General features: G+C 43.5%; 1 protein-coding gene and 1 long non-coding RNA gene across 4 annotated transcripts in view; one reads left to right on the top strand and one right to left on the bottom strand.

Moving 5' to 3' along the window:
• Positions 1–25,938, bottom strand: part of usp6nl (USP6 N-terminal like) — a 58,748-nt gene that overhangs the window by 13,109 nt on the left and 19,701 nt on the right. The window contains exons 1-3 of one of the 3 annotated variants that reach the window (XM_023952230.1): positions 24,816–25,297; positions 12,594–12,667; positions 1,006–1,085 (exon numbers count right to left, since the gene is read on the bottom strand). In XM_023952230.1, the coding sequence (XP_023807998.1) occupies positions 1,006–1,085; positions 12,594–12,667; positions 24,816–24,885 (224 nt within the window). In that variant the 5' untranslated portion in view covers positions 24,886–25,297. Of the gene's footprint in view, positions 1–1,005; positions 1,086–12,593; positions 12,668–17,699; positions 17,830–24,815; positions 25,298–25,938 lie in introns of those variants that run through there. The other 2 variants (XM_023952231.1, XM_023952232.1) reach the window with 2 other exon arrangements.
• Positions 1,775–8,424, top strand: LOC111946914. Its single transcript, XR_002872723.1, has 3 exons — positions 1,775–2,986; positions 8,057–8,249; positions 8,379–8,424. It is a non-coding gene; the product is annotated as an uncharacterized LOC111946914 (long non-coding RNA).

Consider the following 25,938-nt stretch of genomic DNA (forward strand, 5'->3'; position numbering starts at 1 on the left):
CCTCAAGTGGACCAGAGTCCGCCTGCTTTGCTTCTAGTTCAGATGAGCTTTCACCGCTGCAAAAACAACGTAAACAAACTGATGTGGACCAATCGGAGAGTTCTTTACTTTATTCTGCTGCTCTAAGCGGCCGGACAGCTCAGTTATGTGCAGGACGGGTAAACGGATAAAATACAGGGTCGTGTCAGGATGGGCATCCGGCGTAAAAGTAGACCAGTACTCTCTAATACTCCTGGATACTTTTCAGTACTGTGGACACGATCAGTCCAAATCAGTTTGTTTATTTTGTTGTGCAGATGTAAAAGACCAGCAGAACAAGCAAACTCTGGTTTTCCGGAAACAAGCGGTCCGACTGTGAGAATGAAAACAGACTCACAATGGGCCAAAAGAGCAGAGCAAACTAAAGATAATAAAGGACTGAGGTTTTGGAAGGTACCACCCCGTAAGGGAGCAGTTGGTAGAACTTCAGGATCTTTCCACGTACTTTGATCTGCTTCAGTTTTTGGGATCTTCTCATGAGTTTATGAGCAAACTGAAAATAAAAGTCCCATCATTTCCAGACCCAGAAAGTCTGGAAAACACCTGTTTTTCAGAACCAAAGTTCAATAAACTCAGAAGCTCTCCTCCTTTTCTTCCCCCCGACCTTCATGTTCTTCTTTTTTTTTAATGCCTTGCACCTCAGGAGACTTCTGTCCCTGTCAGAAACGATCAAAAACCCCAGAAGGGTCCGTCCGCCACCCCCCTCCATGTCACACCGCCCACAGAGGGGACTGGATCGCACCACTCCATCCTAACACTGATGCCCTGTGATTATGGCTGTTTCCTGCCTGCATGTGCCGGCCTAAATATAACACACCGCCGGCGCTGCCTGAGAGCCTGGTGGCCTTTAGAGCCAAAGCCACAAACACTCTGCTGTCAGTTAGACTCGGCTTCACAGCCAGCCCGTCCTGTGAGGCGTGGCGGCTGTGCTGAGCTCGGCTGAAGGTTTTCATGAGGACAACTCACTGGACGAAGCCGAAGCGGTCGGTGACTTTGTAGATGTTGTAGTTGGTGTCCTCCCAGGACTCCACAACGGCTTCTTTTCCCTACAGGAAGAAAAATCAAAGAAAATCTGAGGAATTTAACTCACAACCGTGACGGAATGGAATAAGAGTCCAGGTTATTTTATGATACCAAGAACAAAAATACATTTTTTTCACTTTTCTTACATTCTTAGTTGTCTTTTACGCGTTAGTAATTGCTTTTAGTCATCGTATGCTGTTTTTGTTCTTAATTTGCCTCATTTGAAACTTTTTTTTGCCTTTTCTTTTATTGTAAATCACTTTCGCCCCTGAAGGGTTTGTAAAGTGCTATTTAAAGAAAGCTTCATTTATTTACTATATGATGTTACTTCAAAGAACACAAACACCACTGTTGAGTGATAAATGATCACTCCATGTTTTCGGTTTTAATATGATTCAAGGTTTTTCTGTGATTTTCTGTGGTTTATCCGTTTTTAATTACACTAAAAACAGTCAAATAATGTAATGGCGTTCTTCACTTTTGGTATTAAAACAGTTTTATTTGAACCCTTGTGCAATCCTAGTCACTTTAACATTGGGAGTTGGGTCATCTAGACCCACTAGACAGTGCTCTGAACCTTTTTTCTTCAATGATTTGTGATCTTCACTGGTGTCCATGGATTACATGAAATCTTTCCACCTTTATCTACCTTTGTCATGGTAGGGAGAACACGTCAATGTGAGGGGGGGGGAGGGGGGGGGGGTCATCTAAGATAGCACACGGGTTACAAAAATTAAGTGAACCGGTCCCTACTGTATCTCACATCCTCCAAATGTACACACTGGATAGGCCACTAAGGTCAGCTTCCTTCAGCAAAGCAGAAACCAGGAGAAAATGAGAAATGTTTTGAGCCATGTCATGGAGAACTCAGTGCATTACTACCATCAGCCAAGTCAACCTGTACCTGAGAACTAGAATGGATGCTTTGTAAGTTATAAACAAAGATGATATGGAGATCCGGAATCTAATTTCCATAGCTGTCATATTATCATCATCATCATCATCATGGTGTCGTTTAAACAAACAGCAACACCCTTCCGCATCTTCTTCTTTGTCTTTTGACTCCTCCCTTTAGGGGGCGCCGCAGCGAATCATTGTTCTCCTTTTAACCCCCTCCTCTGCATCCTCCTCTCTCACAGCAACCACCCTCATGTCCTCCTCCTCTTCCTCCATCCTTTTCCTCCTCTGAAACCATCTCCACTTGCTTCCATGCGTTGGATCTCCAGAACATCCGACATGATCTGTTCCTCTGATGGATTCATTCCTGATCCATTCTGGTCTCCACCAAAGAGAACCTCAACATCTTCGTCTGTGCTGCCTCCAGACCAACAACATGGCTGCTCTCATTAGTCAGGAAGCACAGAAAACATACGGTTAATGTCTGCATGAAGAGACTAAAGCATTCACAGAGCACAGATATGAAACTATCGTTCCATTTTCTATCCATCTACCATTTTCCCCTGAAGGCTGACATTCGGGGCATTGATTTGTCAACCCGTCTGTTTTTGGCTGATCAATAATAATATAAAACTTCTCTAAACTCTGGTTGTGATGAGAAATGCCGTTTATCATTTAAAAAAACGTGCAAAGAATGATCAAACTAAGAGCATTTATAACAAATATCTCCCTGCTGCCGTTGGTGTGCATCTGTGAGTTTTCATCAGCAACTTCTGACCGAGATTCCTATAGACCTTTTTCGCAAAAACCGGAAGTACGTCATCAACGTGTAAACCTAGTTCCGGTTTGTGCTTCGCTGGCAGAGGAATGGCAGAGCCTAGAGTGTTTTCGAAGAGCCTGAGTTGTGTTCCGAAGTTCACCAGCACCGATGTGATGAGGAGTGTAAAGATGCATTCGTCCACTAAAGGAAACAAATTGGACAAGGGATATAAATTCGTCCACGAAGAGTTTATCCACCATTACCAAGGTAAGCTTCAGCTAGCTTTAGCCATAGCCGCATCACCGGTAACTCTGTGTGTTTACGTCAACTGTAAATCCTGGTGTTATTAATTTGTAATATAAGGCATAACACATCGCAGTGAATATGTTGTGTGTATGTTTAAGTGAAAAGGCATGAGATTAACATAATGTAACATCCGGTGTTGTTCCACGCACCGACGTAAGTTGATGACGTATGTGACGTGTGACGGAAGTAAAATAAAGGAAAAGAGTTGTCTGACGAAGAAGCCTCTTGTAGTCCCTGAATACCCTAAATAATACGGAAGTATTACATGGTGTCAGAACGGAGCGTGCCCACATCGACCTGACGATTGACGATGGAGAGCGCCGGCGTACCGATGCCGCGAATGGATTGGGATTCCACCAATTTACCTGACGCTTGGAGAAAATTCCGCCAGCACGTGGAGCTCATGTTCTCGGGCCCGCTGCGTAATAAATCTCAGGAGGAGAAATGCAGCTACCTGTTGTTGTGGATTGGGGAGAAAGGCAGAGATGTATACAGCACGTGGACTCTCACAGCTGATCAAAGAAAGGTACTGAGAACTTATTTTGATAGCTTTGAGGAATATGTCACGCCCAAAGCAAACCCAATCTTTGCACGCTATAAATTCCATGAGAAGATACAGGGAGAATGTGAAAGTTTTGATCAGTTTTTAACGGATTTAAGGCTCCTGGTTAAAGACTGTAATTACCAAAACAGCGATGAGATGATCAGAGACAGAATTGTGTTTGCAACCAACTCACCACGAGTTCGGGAAAAACTGCTGTGTCAAGGCCCCGACCTGACTTTAGAAAAAGCGATCGACATCGTCAAATCACATGAGCTGTCTCAGCAGCAACTAAAAGTAATGGCAGGTGCCACCTCCAACATTTCTTCTCAGTCTGCTCATGCAATAAGCCAAAAACCACATAAGCCAAGCTCGTTCCACCACAGGTTCAAAAGCCATAATAGCAATGTGACGGCTCCAAACACAGAATGTGGAGCATGTGGAAGACAACACAGCCGCATGGAGGACTGTCCAGCAAAGGGACGTCAGTGCAACAATTGCAAGAAATTTAACCACTTCGCCAAGATGTGCAGAACGCAAAGACAGCCTAAAAATATTAAATACAAGCCCAGAAAGGTGCATACTGTCATGGATGATGAGCAGCAACCAGAACTGTTCGTTGATTCTGTTACTTCATGTTACAAAGACACAGACAAAGAACAAGCCTATGCTGAAATTGAGCTAGGAAAACAGAGACACAGAATGAGTTTTAAAGTGGACACTGGTGCTCAGGCTAACATCATACCAGCCAAAATATTTCACCAGACGTTCGGGAGTGTCGCTTTACGCCCAGCAGACAGCAAGCTCACTGCATTTGGTGGGCATTCACTGAAAACAGAAGGAGTCTGCAGGCTGACATGCAGACACAAAGAAAAGATCATTCCTCTGGATTTCACCATAATATGCGAAAAGGCTCCCCCTGTCCTAGGCATGCGTGCTTGTCTGGACCTCGACATAGTCAGACTAATACATGTCGTTTCTGCAGAACCCAGGAGAGGCACAAACATCCTGGAGGAGTTTCCTGATGTTTTTGACGGCGTTGGTCTATTCCCTGGAGAATGTAAGTTTCAGCTAAAACCTTCAGCTGTCCCAGTGGTATGCCCCCCCCGCCGGATCCCGCATGCCCTGCGAGACCAACTTAAAGCTGAGCTCGATGCTATGGAAAATACAGACATAATACAGAAGGTGACAGAGCCAACAGAATGGGTAAATGCCCTAGTGGTAGTGGAAAAACCCAAAACCAAGAAACTTAGGGTGTGTCTAGACCCTCGCCCACTGAACAAAGCCATCCAAAGACCCCATTACCCCCTGCCTACGTTGGATGACATCACACCGAGGCTCGCGGGTGCACAGTACTTCAGCGTACTGGATGCCAGATCTGGATACTGGGCGATAAAACTCAGTGAGGATTCATCCATGTTGACCACCTTCAATACCATCTATGGAAGATACCGGTTCAAAAGACTTCCATTTGGAATAGTTTCAGCTCAAGATGAGTTCCAGCGGAGAGTTGATGAAGCATATGAAGGGCTCTCAGGCGTTTCCGCCATTGTGGATGACATCCTGGTGTACGGCTGCACGGAAGAGGAACACAACAGGAACCTGCGTGCAGTACTAGAGAGAACCAGAGAAAAGGGCATAAAACTGAATAAGGACAAAAGCATCATCTGCGTGCCTGAGGTGAGCTATTTTGGACACAAACTAACACGGGACGGGATCCAGCCCGATCCTAATAAAGTCAAAGCCATCAAAGAAATGCCACCTCCCAGCAACAAATCTGAGCTGGAGACCATATTGGGCATGGTAACTTACCTCTCAAAGTTTGCACCCAGACTTTCAGAAGCAACAGACCCACTACGTCAGCTACTAAAGGAGAACAGTGAGTTTGTGTGGGACTCTAATCATGACGTTGCTTTTCAGCGTGTAAAAGACCTGCTGACACAGGAACCAGGTCCTGTACTAGCGTACTTTGACTGTACCAAGGATGTGAAATTGCAGGTGGATGCATCCCAATGTGGCCTAGGAGCGGTTTTGCTGCAGGACGAAAGGCCAATAGCATACGCATCCAAAGCACTGAATGACACTGAGAAAAACTATGCCCAAATAGAGAAAGAACTGTTTGCAGTGCTCTTTGGGTGTAAGCGTTTCCACCAGTACCTGTATGGGAGGCAGGTAGTTGTCGAGTCAGACCACAAGCCTTTGGAATCCATAATGCGCAAACCACTTGTCGCCGCACCACCTCGACTCCAGCGCATGATATTGCAGCTTCAAAGGTATAACATTGACATCCAACACAAGCCAGGAAAACACATCCCCGTCGCCGACACGCTGTCCAGGAAACCTATTGAGTGTGACAGCCAGACATTGTGTGAAGGAATGGACTTTCAGATTCACAGTGTGATCTGTAATGCTCCTGTGAGTGACAGAAAAATGGCAGAAATAAGAGCAGCCACCGCACAGGATGAGCAGCTGTCAAGATTGAAGCAGATGATCCAATCAGGTTGGCCAGATTCGCGCAAAAGGTGCCCAACCACCGTCGCTGAATACTGGAACCACAGACATGAGATATCTGAGGTAGATGGCATCTTGCTGAAGGGCGAAAAGATAATCATCCCTCACTCGCTCAGGACAGACATGTTGTCACGCATACATACCGGACACCTTGGGATTGAAAAATCCAAGCAGAGAGCGAGAGATGTTCTGTTCTGGCCCGGGATGGGAAAACAAATAGAAACGCTGGTTGGATCTTGCAGCATCTGTCTAGAGAGGCGTCACTCACACCAGAGAGAACCAATGATATCCCATCCTATCCCAGAGAGACCTTGGCAAGTAATAGCCACAGACCTGTTCACGTGGAACAGCCGTGACTACATAGTAGCCGTTGACTACTACAGTAGATACTTTGAAGTAGAGAAAATTGTCAGTCTTACATCAGCCGCAGTGATTACAAAGCTCAAAGCTATGTTTGCCAGGTTTGGTGTGCCCCAGACTGTCATCAGTGATAACGGACCCTGTTACAGCTCACAGGAGTTCAAAAACTTTGCACATTCATGGGACTTTGAACATATCACGAGCAGCCCATTGTACCCACAGAGCAATGGACTTGCTGAAAAGACAGTGCAGACTGCCAAAGCTCTCATGGATAAAGCTCATGCTCAAAGAGTTGACCCGTACCTGAGTCTACTGGAGTACAGGAACACACCAGTGGATGGTCTGAAGTCACCAGCCCAGCTATTGATGAGTCGTCGCTTACGCTCTGTGTTACCAGCTACGGAGAAGCAGCTGCAGCCGGTCCTTTCGCCTCGCTGCACATTCCAGAGCAGACGACAATTATGTCAAAGCCGGCAGAAGCAATACTATGACAGAAGTGCCAGAGCGCTGCCTGCTCTGTCCCAAGGATCTACAATTCGATTCCAACTTCCATCTGGGACATGGAAGCCTGCAACTGTCATTGGACCAGCACCCACACAAAGATCTTACAACATTGTCACTGATGAAGGCCAGATGCTGAGGAGAAACCGACGTCACCTTCTACAGACGCAAGAACCTAATCCTGAAAAAAATGCATCTGACCCAATCAAACCTGCGAGCACCGAAACAGAGCGTTTGCAACATCCTAACGCAGACCCGTTAGAACCAGAAGAAACATCACAGCTGGTTTCTACCAGATCAGGTCGCATAGTAAGACCTAGGGTTGTTCTAGATCTGTAATCAAATCAGTCGTATTCTTTAGACTGAAACCTTGTTACCAAATGTGTTATTTTAAACCTTGTAAAAACTAAAAAGGAAAAAAAAACATTGGTTTAATAGTTCATCCAAACGGGATTTGAATTTGCTCCATAAGTTTTATTGCTAAGTCTGATTGCTTTCTGGTTTAGTGTGGTTTACACAGTCTCGTCAGTTTGACAACTATACTGAAGTTTTTTTTTTTTTAAAAAACAAGGGGGATGTAACATCCGGTGTTGTTCCACGCACCGACGTAAGTTGATGACGTATGTGACGTGTGACGGAAGTAAAATAAAGGAAAAAAGTTGTCTGACGAAGAAGCCTCTTGTAGTCCCTGAATACCCTAAATAATACGGAAGTATTACACATAACACCCAAAAATTTGGTGAAGCTGTAAATAAGAAATGTTAAGTTGCCCGTATGCGTGTTCATTCTTTTTGCTGCGGTTGCGGCACTTTCTTCACTTACTAGTATTATTTTTCTGAAAGTATGGTAAGCAGAAGTCCTCTTTTCCTGGACATGTCCTCTCTTTTGATACTTATAATAAAATAACATTGAACATAGATGAAATGTAATCATATTTGCTTTATGTACGCAGCTCTGAACACCAATTACTCTCGATGAAATATCTCACAAACTCACTTCACCCCTCATTTTTACTAACTCAAATCTGGTCACCCTACTGAAAGTTATAGTTTCATGTTACATTGATGTAGCAACATAAGTATGTCTTAACTGTAACCTATTTAATTTATTGTGTCTAGATATCGCTGGATGCATTAAGTGCCAACCTGAAAGCTTTCTCCTGCAGTTGTGTGGCTGCTAAAGGATTCTGCAATGACATCCTTTTGCCATCCTGTTCCAGAGCGCACATTATTCACAGCTGGTTTGCAGGCTGCTCCACCCACCCTGTCCTGCACGAGTGACTTGCAAAGACGGCACAGACCAAGAGCACAGGTGGGTTTGTGATCATATTGTCATTATTTTTTAAGAACGGATGTGTATCCATAAGAACTGTAAATTATTATAAAAACACCCTCAGTAGTGACTACAGACTGTAATTGCTTTCTGCGTTTTACTTATAAGGGAATCCATCCTGAACCGGTTAGTGAGCTGGTGGTGCAAAGACCCAAAACAGTTGGCAGGGACGGTCTGAGGTCCACACTGTACAAGGCATATACAGGTAATTAACTTTTTGTTGCTTTGTGAGCAAGTTTTTTTTTTTTCTAATCTTATGACTAACCAAATTATCATTACAGCAGATATAATGAATTAAATTTAAATGTAGTTATGCACTTATGTCTAACTTTTGTGTGTTGTGTTTCTCTTGTGTAGGACCACAGCCAGATCCATATATGATGGCATCTGGAAGCAGATTATGCCAGGTGCAGCCCCCTGAGATGGAATGAAAGAGAACTTGGATATATATTATGGCAAATACATGAATGCATACCTTAAATTACACTTATCTTGTCTTTAACAATCAGTTCAGCCTTCTGTCTTACTGTTGATCTGTAATGTTATTTTTTATTGTAAATGTTTGATGTTATTTGAGTTGTGATTAATCAGTTGTTGTTACGCATACCAAAAAATTAAATGAGGCACAATTTTGACCAAAATTGTTTTATTTGTTCATCTAATTTTTTTGTGTAGTCAAAGTCACATTTCAACAGAAAAATATTACAAATATAACAATTATATTTAATTCGATTTTAAGAATATGTGGAAACACTAAATTTTTCCATACTATTTGCACATTATACATTATTTAAATACCAAACATTAATTCACTCTTCAAAACAAAAAAGTCCATGATAATTTCCCAAAACACGGCAGTTAAGCCAGATCTGATTCACACCGCCCATCAGTGTGAGCGGCACAGAGAGTCCCTGATGTGAACGGACTTTATCTTACTGATCACTCTTTCCACTATAATTCTGAGGCGGGTGATGGCTGCGGTTTGTTCTGTTTCCTCCTTGCTGAATTGAGCTGAAAGCTTAAAAGGTGGAATGATGATCTTAGATCCAATGTCAGTGAGGAGGTCTTGAACGAGGAACTTTTGTCCACCATGACAACTTGGCTTCTAAGTCATGGATGTAATCCAAAGCCTCATCCAGAGCACCTGTGAAGATAAAGAAAATTAAAAATCAGTCTTAATATATTTATGCTACCTTTCAACACAACACAGTAATCATGTTTTGAAAAGTATGTTAAGTATTTAATTACAAATACATTTCATTTATTTTTGTTAAGGAAATTACAAAATGACAAAATACTCAAAAGTGATTAAATACATGTAATTAAAATAGGTGAGAGCATGAACAGCTTTTATTATAAACATTCATTTGTTCAGGTAGAAATGCATGTATCCAATAACGGTACACATAGTTGACTTACGTTAACCAAACACATTATGAACAACCTTACCTGCAGGTGGGTGTGTCATGTAGTCCTGATCCATCTTTACTGCCTTAGCTTAGCCACCATGTTGCTGTCTTCACAGCATAGCTGCATAGCCTGACGTTTGGGGTTCTGTCATATTCTGACTCCCTTCTCAGAGGAGCAGTAAAGTTGTTCCAAGGGAAAATACTCGGGACGACACCACTCTTCAGGCGACGAACGACGCAGCCGCACCACAATCCGGAGCGAAGTGCCGGCAGCAGACGGTGCTACCTGTGTTTACATTAAAACTATGCCCTTCATCTCTTCGGATCGCCTATATCCATTTGGGTTTCAGGTTTGGATCCACGGGAAAATAATGAAATGAAAGGCCGGGCTGTTTTTGGTTGGAAGACGAACAGCCTGGAACACAACAGAGACGGCAACTCTTCGACTCTGCCATTCTTCATATCTGCTGCTACGCTAACAGGAAGTTGTTTTACACGTCATTGACGTATTTCCGGTCGAAAAATGCGGAAGTGTGAAAAAGGTCTATTACATGCCACCCACGTTCCTCTGGGGCAGAGAACTCTGCTCTGATTGGCTGGGATATGACCAGGGGAGCAACAACATCAGTGTCCTTGGGGGGTAGGGGGGATGTGTCTGCTTCAGTGTACGTTTATCTGTGTGTGCGCAGCGAGAATTAGACGCTTACCGCCGTCACCGCCTGACCTCCACTCTTTGAAAAATGTCTACAGTATGTCAGTGAAATAGAAAACCTTCAGGTTAATCGTAAGATTAGAGGAAGGAGGGATGGAGGGGAGAAAGGCCAGAACATTAAGAGGAAAAGAAAACTCCCCATCAACATCTCTCTATAGATGAGTACAAGGTAAAAAAAAACAAAAAACATGGTGTCCTATGTCAGTTTTAACACCAGGTAACTTTAAAATGACCAGAATAATAACGCAAATGCTACCAGAAATAACCTCTGTTGGCAAAAAAAATATATAGTTATTGTTCTTTGTGTTCAGCTGCTCCTTTTGTACTCCAACAGTATGATTTCTGAGGAGACATACAGCTAAACTGTTGAGTAAGTTGGTCTAAGTCATCATTTCAATAGTTACCATTCTGCCCAATCAGGAGTGAGCTTGTTAAAAGTCTACATCCCTACTTCTTAAAAGCGGGCTACACAAAATCTGTCACAGTTTTTTACTGTTAGACGTGGGGGTCAGCAGGCTCCACCTACTGTTGTTGAGGCCTCTGATTGGTCCGTTTATAACTTGAGTAACTTGGACTACAGAAGAAATATTATGAAAAAGAGGATTATCAAGAAGATGTTAAAAAAAGTATCAGAGCCAGAATGGTTCTTCTGACCAACAGCAACAGCTGTTTATTTCTCTACAGAAGTCTATGGGATTTTGGCTTCTTGGAGCCAACAGCAGGTACTCCCTGTTTGGAACGCCAAGGGGGAGGGGCCACCGAGTTCAGTTCTTATATACAGTCAATGGGCTAAAGTCCATACGTAATTACATTAACACATCGTTTGTTCAGGAAGATGATTGAAGGACTGTTTCTGATTTGAAAAAGGAGAAAGAAACTAAATATTACAAAACAATTAACTATTAAATGCAAGACATTTTTCGTCATTTTCTCCTTTTGTGCTGTAAAACAGCTTTTCAGCTCCATATCATTACATCTCCACCTCTGTGCCTAACACTCTGTATAACTTTCTTTTGCCTAGAATGTCTCATCTTAGAAAAATCTCCTAAAAAGTGAGAAGTTGCAAACCAAAGTTATGCTAACATGTTGGTTTGGGAAACTAAAGCTTTTCTTTGTTTTCTGTAAACTAAAGTGAATTCATAAACAAAGTCGTTTAAATGAAACTTTGAAAAAATGGACTGTTGTTCTTGAGTGTTAAAAAGATCCAACATCTTTTATGAACGGAAAGACTCGGATATGAAGTCAGTGAATCACGAGAAGAACGTCTGTTTATTTAATTATTTATATTTATTTTAGACAATTAAAAATAAATTCAAGTGAGAGAAAACTCAGATGTTTGCTCTCCTCCAAGTTTCTCCTTCTGGTGGTTTGTGGGCCAAGCCCCCCCAGCCCACCCAGCGACTGCTCTGCTCTCCCAGCAAAAACTCACTGCTTCCATAAATACCCCACCCAGACCCCCCTAAACCAACTCCTGAATTAGTCCAGAGATCAAAACAGGAACACAAACGTTCCTCACAACAACATATCCACTATGTTCATATATATCAGCTGATGAAACAGTAACAGCTGGGTGGGTTTTAGCGTCACAACAAAAACAAAGAAAAACATCCAAGAACACCATCAAAGAGCTCCAATGAGGGCTGGAAGGTGTGAGACGACCCTAATGATAACAGAATATTAAGCTCCTCCCATCTCCAAGAGTGATGATTCACTCACGCCTCCACCTCCTCTTCACTCTTGATGAGGCAGCTTGATTATGCCGCCGGCTGGGCTCCATTAAAGAGACCGTTTACAGAAGTGATGCTGTCGTTTGGACCTAACCAAAACCAGGAATGTTTGATGAAAGTCAAACTTTTTCAGAAGTAAAGCGTTGACATACATTTATTGTCTTTCAGCCTTTAACATCAGAGCTTTAGCCGCACTGTTGACGTTCTTAAAACGGCCGTAACTCTTCAACCACTTAAAGATTTAACGTGACATAATTCCAACCGATTGTGACGCAAAGAAAAGCAGCTTTGCGCCAATCGGCTCCTCATTTGTGAACATTTACTCTGATTTAATCAAGGGCATTTTTTACTGCTGGATCTAAGTTCCATGGAAGGCTGCAGGTTTGATTCCCACGCAGACTGACGCAGCCAGCAAGGACAGCTTCAGCCTGAGTGAGTGACGGCGTGGAAATACACGCCCACGGAGGTTTCTTACCTTGTCATATTTGGCCACAATATCCGCCCGCTCCTGGTCCAGTTTCAGCGCTGCATCCTGCCCACTATCAGACGCTGCAAACAGAAGAAAACCGGGAGTTTAATCACAAAAGTTTGTCGTTAGGAAGTTCTGAAGCTACAAGTAATGGTAGAAAAAAAGCAGCAGGTTTCAAATTGTAACCTAACAAAGTAGGATTTTTAAAATGTTAACAATTCAGATTCATTTGTATTTATATCATAGTATTTTATATAGTTGGGAACATGAGAAAAACTTGTTGCTTTTACTGTCAGGTAGTAGAGATTTCTGTAAATTGCTTGTTTTCTAAAAATGAGTTTCTACTCAGTTTCTGCTCCCTGAAGCCCGCTCTACTCGACAGTATTCCTGATAAACGAATGAATAAAACGATTCAAGGCTAAAACCCTTTCATTCACCTGCATTCTACCATTTCTCTTGATTTACTTTTGAAAGAGAAAACTGAACTGCTAACAAACTCCTGTTCTTCCTCAGGAAGTGACGAAGAACAGAAGTGTCAGCCTTCACCTCTGCTCCAGGTATGGAGGTACGGAGAGGGTCCAGAACATGAAGTCAAATAAAAAAAATACGTATGACTGTGAAATAAAACATCTAAAGATTGTAACAAGAGGAAATAATGATCCATTACAAAGTCAGAGCTGTGACTCACTGTTCTAACCTTCGGTCCAAACATCATCACTCCTCTAAGCCCTTTAAGGTTTTCAACAACAGACTGGAAACACACACTTCCTGATTTAGCATCACCCAGAGGGATTTTAACGTGTTCTTGTAGCATTTTTCAAAAAATAGAGGACACACACACACATATATATAAAATTTAGCTCAAAATTGCATTTCTGAGTATTTCTTGTGAACCAGGAGCAGACGACAAAATGCCGTGAGAAAAAGCTCGTGGCAGTGACGTAAGTCTCCATTCTGATCATCCACCTGCAGACAAACAGATCCATGAATGTCTTTGTTTTCCTCGTCTAGAGCTGGAATCTGGATCAGAACTGGACAGCTGGATGGATCTGCTCACCTTTTTTGTTGCACAGGTAAGGTTAGGTTGGGGGTGTGAGGGGCTGTAAGCTAGCGGGAGAGCATCCTAATGAACCAAAACACTGGGAACACTGAAAACAGGTCAAAAGATGGTCGGAGTGGGACTTTACAGAAATACTTCAATGTTTTTATTCGCATCTGCATGTGAATTTTATTCCTACAACATGTTACAGTTCTGAAAGTTCTGCGGTGAGCCCAGAGGAACAACCGATGATCTGAAACCTTTTCCTCAGCTTCAGTAACCGGAACCAGCATAATGACTTCCAGAGTACTCGGTTTCCTTCAGACTTAAACCGTCACCTTTTTTTTATTTGTTACCGTTGTTGAGCAGGAAGCACCAGCAGGTCACTTGGATTTCTGTCGGTCAAATTCTACTAGTTTTCTTTAAACTGTACAAGAAGCGACAGACAGTACTAGGTACTTTTCAGAACTACAGACCATCTGTTAATAAATGCAGAGTTCCTTTTCCACAACCTAAAGCTAAAGGAGTTTGGACTGTTGTACGGCTTTCACGTTAGGACGGTCCTGAGGACAAATCCCTTTCACACCTTTGTCCAGTTCTGTTTGGATTCATTTGAGGTGACAAAGACCAAGAGAAGCAGCTAGTTTCACTGATCACAGCTCAGTCAAATGGCTTTTACCGTCTTTCTGCTTCACGTTTACTCTGTCAGATATTTGACAGCCTGTCTTCAGTCCTACTTCTTCAGTTCTGCTGAGTGAGAAGTTTATTTCAATTGTTGTAAAATGTGACTTTATTTACTCCTTTTCCTTCTGGTCTTTGCTTCCCTGAAGTAAACAGACACCCTCCCATGTCTGGTCCTCTTCAGAGTTCAAAGACACTTTCACACTTAAGTGGATCATCAGAACCCACAAACCCTGGAGGGAATCTAACCTGCTGGTTTTCCCGCTTCTTCTCCAGACTTTTCAGCAGATTAAAGCTCCGACTCATCTTTATGTCTGCACACTGATCCCACATTGGCCTTCAAGTCCTCCTTGATTTTCTCAGTTTCTGCTTTTTATTTGTGTAAAAAATCAGCTGCCTGCGAGTGACCCTGGCCTCACACTGAATCGGGTCCGGCGACCTAATAAAATGGATCCAGATCATCTTTATCCCAAACTTCAACCAGTGTGACTCAGACAGAAATTCCTGCTACTGAACAGTGAAGTTTTCCAGATTCCTTGGATTTCTTCAAGTGTAAATGAAATCTGTGTCCAAACAAACAAGTCAACTAGAATGAATGTCAAACACATTCACATGCTAGTTTCCTAAAGTTCAGCCCACTGTTGTTTTTCCACATCCAAAGAATCCAAAGGGAACATTCTTAGAAGGTTCTAGAACACTGGATGGTCACATGACTTTGCTAAATTTCTAAAAGTCTTTCCACACATTGGACTGGAATGATGGACTGATGCGTTTTTGCTGACATCACATGTGTGTTATCTGCTGGGATTGGTCATTTTTACGTTACAGTCAAATAAATCTACTGTACCTCAAACCAAATGGTATTTTCCAACATTGATATAATCCATTTTATTCTGATTTTTTTCGAATGCTTAAGGTCAATTCGATTAACAACTTGCCTCAGACAGATTGATCATGTTGGATCATAGGAATAGAAATGGATTTATTGATTAAGTTGATTAATTGTCACACCCCCACTAGAAAGTGAGGAGCTGGACCTGATCCACCGTTTCTGTTGCTCTGAAGACAGAACGGACCAGAAATGTTTGGTTCCTTTGACACAGAAGAGGAGGAGGAGCTTCTACAAGACTTTGATGAAGCTCCTCTCATGGCTCCAAAACTCACAACTAACAAACCACAACCATCAGCGAACAAATCTTTGCTGTGGATCTGTCACTTCATGTTAAAGTTCACCCCCCCACTGAGATGACCTTCCAGCAGCTCCTCCCTCCCCGAGCTGCCAGTCGCTGGTATCACTTCATCTAACTGTCCTCGCCCGCTGAGACTCAAATGTTCCTGTTTATCAAGACTCCTGTCCTGATAAACAGCCCCCCACCCCCACCAAGCTCCATTTGTTAGCAGATTCTTTCTGCTCCCAGACTGGGGTGTAACTGCGACAACGGGACGGACAGAGAACCCTTCCACGGCTGCAGAAAATCCCCCTGAGTTCCACTCTGAACGCACATTCCTGCAGAACATGAGCGGTTCTGTAAATGAGGGTTCTGACGTCACGGGACAGGACCGAAGGAAGAAGCCGGTTCAGAACCTTCACAGACCGGATCATGTTTTCCTGATTCCAACACTAAGCTGCAGAAGCCTTTATGATCCAACGACACAATCACCACAGCATGAGGTGGAACAAACACAACGTAGCGGTTCTGTCAGGATCACAGCCTCGTGAAAGTGATACTGCAGCATAACAAACGACAACACTAACACAAGCACGCAAACAGGCAGACGGACTAAACATCTGTGGCCAACGAGACGACAAAACCCGTTTCTGCACACAACGAAAACTGTTGTGTTTCTACTTTTCTGTTTAGCACTCAAGGACTGCCTTGCGTCATCTGAGCACAACTGTTGTGTGTTCGTGCTGCTGTGGTGTTTGCTCTGTGACATTAGCTGCTGTTTGTTCACAGAGCTGCACATATGCTAACGTGTTAGCACGTGTTTGCTGACGGTAAGACGGGAGGAAAATCTACAACATTCACCAATCTGTGAAATCAGACAATCAAAGCTGAACTTTCCATTAAAATATTATTGTAAATATAAATAGAAACGGGCATCAAGAGACTATATTGTACTTCTATGCGGAAATGCATTTTTCTAGTCCATCCCTAACTTTTTGAATCTGCTTCACTTTATGACATTTTCCAGCGAGTTCCAGGAGAACAAAGATGAAAAGACAGATTTATTTCAAAAAAAGATCTTTTTAAAGGAGAACACCATGGAGATCATCATCATTTGAAAGCAGAAAAACCAAAGAAAATCAACTTTCCTGCACTAAAGCCAAGCATCTATCTGTGGTTTTCTTCACACAAACCTGCCGGTCAGTTTTCATTGATATTTGCAACCACAAAACGACGGCAGGAGCTGCGTTTCTGTCACACATCTGCATAAAACTTTATCCAAATTTTAGAAATGTCAAAAAAACGATTTCACAACGACGCTGCATTAAATCAGAACGAACCGAATAAACACGAACAAACTTTCTCAAGTTGTTCAGAAACACGGTGACGGATGTGAACAACACTTTGACAGCAGAAACATTCACATTTCCACCTCGGCTCTAGCGCTCATCATCATCTATCAAAGGAGACGTTGGCGTCTTCTTCAGGGTGTGGAGCGGTGAGCTCCGTACACGTGGGAGGGGCTTCAGGTAAAGCCGTTTTGGGAAATGGTGTTTTCCAGAGGAGCTGTGGATCCAACATTTCCACACGACACACTCAACTTTTGATGAGCTGTGTGACGTCTGGTGGCGCCCGGTGTGCAGTGACCTAGGTCGCCAAGGATTTCCGGTTGTTGGTCATGTGATGCATTTAAATAATTTAAAAAAAAAGTGTTTCAATTGCAGTTTTGTGAAATGTCCATTTCTATACAACTCAAAAATGACTTCCTGCAAGCATAAAAGCTTTTTTGTGATAAATGCACGTTTTTCAAAATTGTTTCGTTTCCATTCGGCAAATTTATCATCGCAAATCTAATTAATTGGATAGTAAATGGAAACGCAGCTAGTGAGAAACAAAGCTAACAAAGCAAATGCTGGTGACAATAATTGAATAATCCCAGGTCAGATCAGTAAATTGAGTTTGTGACTGTGAGAGTGGAAACACGAGTCACAGATTTAGCAGCAAAGATCATTAGAAGCTAAGCACATGAATGCAGCAGGAATGTCTTAATGAAATTAGCTGCATTCTAACGCAGAAGGTCATTTTAGTGTTAAAGAGCCTCATAAATGTGGGGATAAACCCCTCACCTTCAAGAAAAACGGATCTACAACGCGTTTAACCGGAAAAACAAATGATGAAGTTGTCGATGTAAAAGAGCCGGAACTCTAAAGCTGAACTGTTTACCTATTGTAAAGCTCTCCTCTGGATCCTCCAGGCGGGCCTTGCTCCGCATTGGTCACCGTTAAACCAGATCAAGTGCATGAAAAGAGACCCAGAGCGAGCTCACCCCATCAGCATGACGGCCCACTGCTGCACAGCCACACAAAGGGAGGAAACAGCAGCAGAGAAGTGAGATCAGACGGGCTGCAGCCACAATGCTGCCGTTTGTTACTGACAGAAATCAGACTTTCATTCCCACTCACAGCATTCCCCTCCCATACACAACAACAACACAACAAGCTCCATTCAACACTCAGAGGGACACTGAGGGGACGACCGGGTCCACTCCAGGGACGACGGCTTCAAGATCTGCCAGTGATCTTTAAAACTATTTACCGGCTGAAAAACAGCAGATGATGGTAAACAGTCCATATTAAATGGACACGATCAAAGCCCTGTGATGTGGAGCATCATCAAAGACTATCGATGGGTGTGGCTCTGGAGAGGGGAGGGGCTAGCAACAGGCTAAGAAAATAAAAGGAAAACTCATCCTGTTACTAAAGGAAAACCTGTGTTTCGTTTTTTAGTGCCACATGTGCACAGATGCGCACAAACACAAGTCGATCTAAACAAACAGCAGATGACAGGAAGCATTTTTATTGCACTCCCTGGTACTGGGCGTGGCATCGGGACATGTCGAGAGGAAAGACCTCCTCCAAAATGAAGGAACCTCCAGATTAACCAGACATAGAAATGTATCTCAATTCTGCTGAAACCGTTCATGCAACACAAAATCAAAACCGCAACAGCTGCAACTCCGCTTTCTCACAAGGATCTTACTGCTCATCGCCACGGCGTTGGCCTTTTCTCAGAGCGTTGGACACATCACTCTGAGCCATCAGCTCGCTAAACTAGAATATATTACTGTGGGGTTCTGCAGAACTTTGCCAATAGCATTTTGTCTGATGCTCCATGCATGACCCACTGCTTCACACGTTTTTATCTGAGCCCGCTACAAAGCACCGCGATCCGTGTTTCTCTATGATACTGGGAGCAACATGACTCAGAGGTTCGGTTTGGTACCCATCCCGAGTATAAACTATGCGGTGCATGTCTCATAACAACAAAAACTGCAAGGCTGACTGAACATTTAGCATTTTGTGAGACCTTGTTGTTTTGTGTGGTGTAGTGTTGCTCAAAGAGGCTCGGTGTGCGGTGCTGCACACTAGCGGTCAAGGGTTTAAGTTAGAATTTAAATCTCACGATATTTTGCTTAATCGATTCCAATACATTTCCACTGGTAGTACTTTACTTTGGATCTTGGCACAGCTGTTAGGACATGCTCATTACTAGAATACTTTATTTATCCCAGGGGGAAAATGCATTTCTATATACAGTATATTGAATTATCACCACTTTCCTATGATAAATCAGTAAATGAATCAGGTAGTGAATCATTTTGCAATCATACTTTTCAATTTTCTATGATTTCTTCTTTGAAAAAATTAAAAACAAGTTTGTTTGTTTGCATGACTGTTGTTTGGAAGAAATGTCCAACAAATACGCATAAATATTGAGATAAATATAAACAAATCAAAGCTTCTCGTCATTTGCATTTAAAACGCTGCACTTCCTGTTCCAACATCTCCTGATGATTAACGCTCTGACAGACATTCACAAAAACAAGCTTTGGTTACTCTTCCTCTTTGGTAAACGTCCCACTTCCTCATTGGTTAGTTGAGTCCTGAAGTCATTTCCCTTTTCCCTGGAGTGAAAACATCAAACACTCGCTGCCATGCAACGTATCCCCATTAGAGGCTCACCAACATCTATTTAACTGGAATAGAAATCTGATCATTTCTATGAGCAAGTCTGCCCACTGATGTGGAAAATATCACAACAAAAGACTAAAAAGGTTTCTGATTTGTTATCATGAAAACAGGCATTCAGTCTTTTGAAAACAAGAGAAAATGTTACTGGAAAAAATAAAACTAATCTAGCAATGATAACCTGGACGACAGAATCGACTGTTAAATTCTAGTTTACTTTGGTGACCAAAACTTGATGTTTTTGACAGAAAACAGTCCATATTTTATTTTTGGACAAAACAACATTCATACCAAAAAGGACATTAAAGCTCATATTTGCTAAAGTATTTCTTAGTTACTTATGGCTCAGTTGGATGTATGACTGGGTCACAGGAAATCAGGGTTCGATTCCCAGGGGGCGCAATGAGCTCCATCCATTGTGGGTCCATAGGCGAGACCCTTCACACTACTGCTTAACTGTGTGACAGTCGATCAACCCATCGGTCCTGTAGGCCAGCCCTTTCTAGCCATTGGTAGGACTTCTTGATATCAGCCACTTCAGTTATGGTTTGGTGGTACATCCCATGCAGGGGTTTGTCCTCCCATGAGGATCTGTCCTCCAGCACTGTATCCTCTGCTCTCCATTGCCTGAGACATTCACTGAGCACACTGTCAGTTGGGGCCTTGAGCTTGATGTACTCATGGATCTTGGATGTTTCATCCTGGATAGCGGCTTCTACGCTCACTAGTCCTCGGCCTCCTTCCTTGCAGCTAGCATACAGTCTCAGGGTGCTGGATTTGGGATGGAACCCTCCATGCATGGTGAGGAGCTTTCGTGTCTTAACATCCGTGGTCTGTATCTCTTCCTTTGGCCATCTTATTATTCCTGCAGGGTATCTGATAACTGGCAGTGCGTAGCTGTTTATTGCCCGGGTCTTGTTCTTACCATTGAGCTGGCTTCTCAGGACTTGCCTTACTCGTTGGAGGTATTTTTGGAGGTATTTAGCTGTTGCAGCTTTCCTTGTTGCCTGCTCCAGGTTGCCATTTGCCTGTGGAATTCCAAGGTACTTGTAACTGTCCTCGATGTCTGCTATTGTTCCTTCTGTGAGTGAGACCCCTCCTGTGTGGACTACCTTGCCTCTCTTTGTCACCACCCGGCTGCATTTCTCGAGCCCGAATGACATCCCAATGTCAGTACTGTAGATCCTGGTGGTGTAGATCAGGGAGTCAATGTCACGCTCGCTCTTAGCACATCTAGTTCATTTCCGTCTCGTTCCAGTAGCCCACTTTCCATCAGGGTGCTCTGGTTCCCCCGGCACCCGTTTGGCCGGGCGACATCTGAGCCGCAGTGACATGCATTTCATAGTCTCCCATGGGTTATGAAGTAGGCAGAAGCGTTAAGGGACCTCGCTGGATTATGTTAATAGCTCACCATTGTTATGGTAATTGCCCCGTTAATAGTTCATTCCGCTCAGTTCATGCCCCATTAACAGTGAACTGTGAATGAAGACGTAGCAGCCTGGATTCTTCACAGGAGTGACCCTGGAGAGGATCACTTCAGGTTCCTGCTCCTGAAGGTGCATCTGTGACTCAAAAGGCCTAAGAATGAAGAGGATGTGCTTCTCTTTCACATCTCTGTTGGCTCTGCAGGGACGCCTCAGTTTGGAGCTCCAGCTGAACCGGAGCGGAGCGGCAGCCTGAACTCGGTCAGGCGGTTGATTCACGGCTCAGTCTGCCTCTGCATTATTCAGCCGCTCTGACACTTGTCTGTCTTTTTCCTCAGCAGCTTAACTGGTGGCAAAAGGCAGAAGTCAGAGCAGCACCAGAAACCTGGAGTTGTTTTTTATGTCAGGAGTCACAGGCTTGAGTTTTTGAAGGAAAGTTAATGAAGGGGCTTAAGCAGAGGGTCCACATCCAGCTGCTATTTGGCACTTCAGATGTGGAGCAGTTCCACCTTAAACACATTTTCACTAAGGATTTGTGTGAGCATTTTATTCTTTGGGGGTCGACAGCAGAACTGGTTTGCTGCTCTCATATAAACTCATTCAATTCCCAAGCAGCAGCTCTGCAGTTTTCTGTGTTTTTATCGTGATGTTGTCTTTCGGCCCAGGTCTACCTTGAAAAAGAGATTTTATCTCAACGAGAATTCCTGGTTAAAAACAAAAAACCTGCTTCAAGTTTCCTGTTCTGTACTGTGGATGCCCTCATGGAATCTCACTGCCACGCAGAAGCTTCACAGACGTAGAGAAGGTTTTCATCGAGCTGACAGGTACAGAAAATGGTTTCCAGATCTTTTCTAAATCGGGTCGACTCCTTCAGGGTGAAGCTAATTCCAGACGCTGCAAAAACCACAGAACCGAACTTCTCAGAGACGTTTTACAGAAGATCTGTTTCATCTGGCCCCTTCTCCACCTCAGACCACTGCTGGAGAAACCCACCCTTTACCTCTCCCTGTTAGATTACAGACCTGTTTGGACCAGAACACCAGAAGGTCCAGCTTAAACTTCCTCCTGCAGCTGCTGTGGTTCTTCTGTTACCCTCCAGGGGCTGGAAACAGTTTTAAAGCGCTTTCATGTTGACGTATCATCTCATGTTGATTTGAAAATTAATCTTTACAGAGAATTTAAATTGATGTATTTAAAATTTGTACTTTTGATGCAAAACAACATTTTTTAACTTTTAAAATCAAAGAATAAATGATTATTGATTAAACTTCTATTGTTGTTCGTGTACATTAATGATTTTTTTCCATTAGTGGGCAAAACCTACAACATAAAATGAAAGTAGAAACATCTATTTGATGGTTGAAATACTGTGCAGACTGCCTGTTGGCTACGGAGTGAAGCAGCGTCGATGCTATAGGAAGAAACTGAGGAAAATAAAAACGTGTGGATAGAAACGGGCTGAAGTTCCTCCTCCCTCCTGCAGAGCTTCCAGTGACTCCTGTTCTGCAGGAGAGATCACAGAGGCTGATCCAATCAAAGGACAAGAAGTGAAAGAGCACGGCGGATTCCATCACCCCGAGCAACGCACTTCATTATTTACTGCACAGCAGAGAGAAGCAGCCACAAGATGCACAAACACACAGTGCAGAGTTAATAGAGGGTTAGCTGCAGGGCAATGACACCACCATTCAGACAAATGCCATACGGTGCAACAACAACATCAAATACCAAGGTTTGGGGAATTTAGAGGCTTTTTCTGTGACCTAACCAGCTGTAAACCTACAGAAAATGTCACAACTTGTGTCGATCAAGAATCGACATAGTTTGTCAGACAAAAACCGATCTGGAAAAAGACGATCAAATGGGATTAGTATTAAATATTTAAGTATTAATAAAACAAGGAAGTATTTAGAAAGTGTGCCCTCGTCTTCTTCTAGCCGTTTTTGAAGATAAAGGAGTCTAAAACCAGACAATGAGGATCCAAGCTTCCCGATGCCGAGTCATAAAACTGTTATTCTGACCATATTTACACCTGTAAAACTCTGTAGGGAGGAGTCTCAAATATGATGCAGTAGTTTTTGATTGGATGGAGAAAGGTGTTGCAGAAAAATAAACCATACTCCAGTGAACGCATATCCTATTTATCACCAACAGCCTTTAAGGTTGAGACGCCACAGGAAGTGAGGAGTTTATGGCCTTCAAAAGTCAACATCGTTTTGTGTTTCACACAGAGTACAGTCCTCTTAAAATCTTTTCTTGGCACAGTTCTCCGTTTCCAAGCATCCTCAATAATGTGAGATTGGTCAAAATGGTTCAAGGCTCTGGAACGGTGCACCAGCTAAGGTAGCTAGTGTACCTTGGCACTAGCTAAGGTGCTAGTGGGAACACCTTAGCGAGACTGAATTCATGCTATTAGAAAAACACCAGTAGAATAGTCCTGAATACCTGATTGTTACACATTTGTTACACATTGTTACACATTTACATTCAGTTCCGTTAATTTTCAGTCTTGCATCAAACCGCCTGACAATAAATAGCTGTTTCTATTGACATTGTTTCCATGAAATTGCTCAAAATGGATTTGCGATGATAAATTCACCTAACGAAAACACGACAATTTGGAAAAGGCGTACCGAAATTGACATAATTCGCAAAACTGCAATAGAAACGTTTAAATAAAATGAGTCACATGACCAACAACCGGATGGCGATTTGCTTCATGGTACAAACAGGCTGCCTCGGCCGCTGCACAGAGGGCGCCACCCGACGTCCCACAGCTCATCAGAAGTTGGGCGTGTCATGAGGAATTGTTGGATCCACAGCTACTCTGGAAAACCACCAACCACCATTTCCCAAAATGGCTTCATCCTTAGCCCCTCCCACGTATAAAGAGCTCGCCGCTCCACAGCCTGAAGGAGACGCCAACGTCCAACTTTGATAGATGATGATGATGATGATGAGTGCTAGTGCCGTGGCAGAAATGTGAACGTATCTGCTGTCAATCAAAGCGTTGTTCACATCCGTCACCGTCTTTCTGAATGACTTATCGCGTCAGTTGGTTTGTTTTTATTCCTACCAGTAAAATTTAATGGAACCAGTCATTTTGAAATTTTGTTTTTTCCAACATTTCTAGAATTTTGATTACACAGATTGCACAGATGTGTGATGGAAACGCAGCGGATGTCTCGCAGTTCCAGCAGATCTCCATGTGTTTGACACCATGAGGTTTGGTCGTGAAAAGAAAAGAAGCAGGAACAACAACCGGTATGTCTCACTCACCGTTTGGTCAATCATCATCTGTTAACAAGAAGACCGTCTGTTGGTCCATTCATCCCTAAACGTCTGCCGGGTTTACCTCTCTGTGAACCGACTCACTTTAACAGACCTGAGATGACGAGTTTGATCCAAATCAGAGTTCAGGTGAGTTTTCACACCTGACCATCTTAGACGACCTCAGGACCACATGAACTCTTTTATGACACATACAGAGAAATATCCCATCGACCAAACCTTCATTTATCAGGATAAAACTGCTTTTTCAATCTGAAGTTAATGTGTGATCTAATGATCTGACAGTGTTATCGTGTAATCAGAGCTTCCTGGCAGAAGCTGCTGCTGATGTGGACGGTTTGTGGTTTTGTTCCGATGTCTCTGATAAACACACAGTAAGTCATTGAGGAGCCTCCCCCACATCTCTGGGTGTGAAGCAAAACGATCGGAACGATCAGCCCCTCATCATCATGAACTTCATGCAGAAAACATTTGAGAAATCTTCATTTTCTAAACGAGCCCATGAGAAGACAACACGAGCTGCTGATGAGTTTGTTTCTAATCTGAAGAGTTTCTCATAGAATCTGGGATGATCTGAAGCAAACGAGCGCACCAACCTCCAAATCTGGCGGCAGCTCTGTGTCTGGACGGCGACACCAGCTCCTTGACGATCTGTAGGACCTGCATGCTCTACGGGAGGTGGCGGCGCAGGCGGTCGGGGGCGCCACATGGCAGTGGCAGCTCCCACCGCCCAGAACCTCATAACCCCCTCGGCTCCTGCTGGGGAATCATCTCCTAATCCTCGGCATGACTCCTCTGGCTCTTCCACAGCTGAGTCCTCAGATCCCCATCACACTCATGAACCTCCACTTAACTCCGCGCTGAGAGTGGCGGCGGACGCTCGCCGACGCAGCCCCTCCGCTGCCTGAATGGCGCTCGTCGGTGTGCGCCTCGTTCAGCCAGAGCGCCCTCCCCTCCCCTCCCTCTTCCTCTGGCAGAAGCGGAGCTGCCCTCTCCTTTCTTTTCGTCTCCTCTGATGCGTTCTGACCTCCTGGCTGCTGCCGATCAATACCAGCTCGGCTCTCCACTGTCCAGCTCCCGCCTTTCCGCTCTCCTCCTCCCATCCCGTCTCCTCTCAGTCCTCGCTCTCCTCCTCCTCACATCCTCTTAATTCAAATTAATGAGCTCTCCCACTGACAGCATCCCCGTCCCTCCCTTCAGCACCTCCTTCCTTCTCCTTTATCGCTCCGTCTTGGCCGCCAGCCTCCTTGGTTTTGCTGACAGTCTGTGCTCTGAAGCAGAGTTTGGATCCAGAGCTTCCGTCTTCTCGTGTCCCGATTCCCGCAGAGTGAGAGATATCCTCGCTAAAATAGACTTGAGTTAATGAAGGAAACGACTGCTGGGGTGTCACGTTTTTTTTTAAACCAAAACTGTCTGTAAATATTATATTTAAACGGTCATGAAAGTAAAAGCAGCCCACAGACAAAGAGGCACAGATTTCCATTCGCTCTCCTCCTGACTGGGTTTACGAACAAAACCCTTCTGATTACCAACAAGTTTAAGGTTGAAACAAACAAACGTGTTTGTTTCTAGTGAATCCTTACAACAAGCTCACTCCTGAATGGTCAGAGTGGTTGCCATAAAAAGGCTGACCAATCACTTCTTGCTCATGACGTCATCCATCCATATCGCGAAAAATGGTGACTGAGTTGATTTTCTGTGTTTGGAGCTGGAAGTAAT

This window comes from Oryzias latipes, chromosome 23, assembly GCF_002234675.1.
Source record: "Oryzias latipes chromosome 23, ASM223467v1".
NCBI lineage: Eukaryota > Metazoa > Chordata > Actinopteri > Beloniformes > Adrianichthyidae > Oryzias > Oryzias latipes.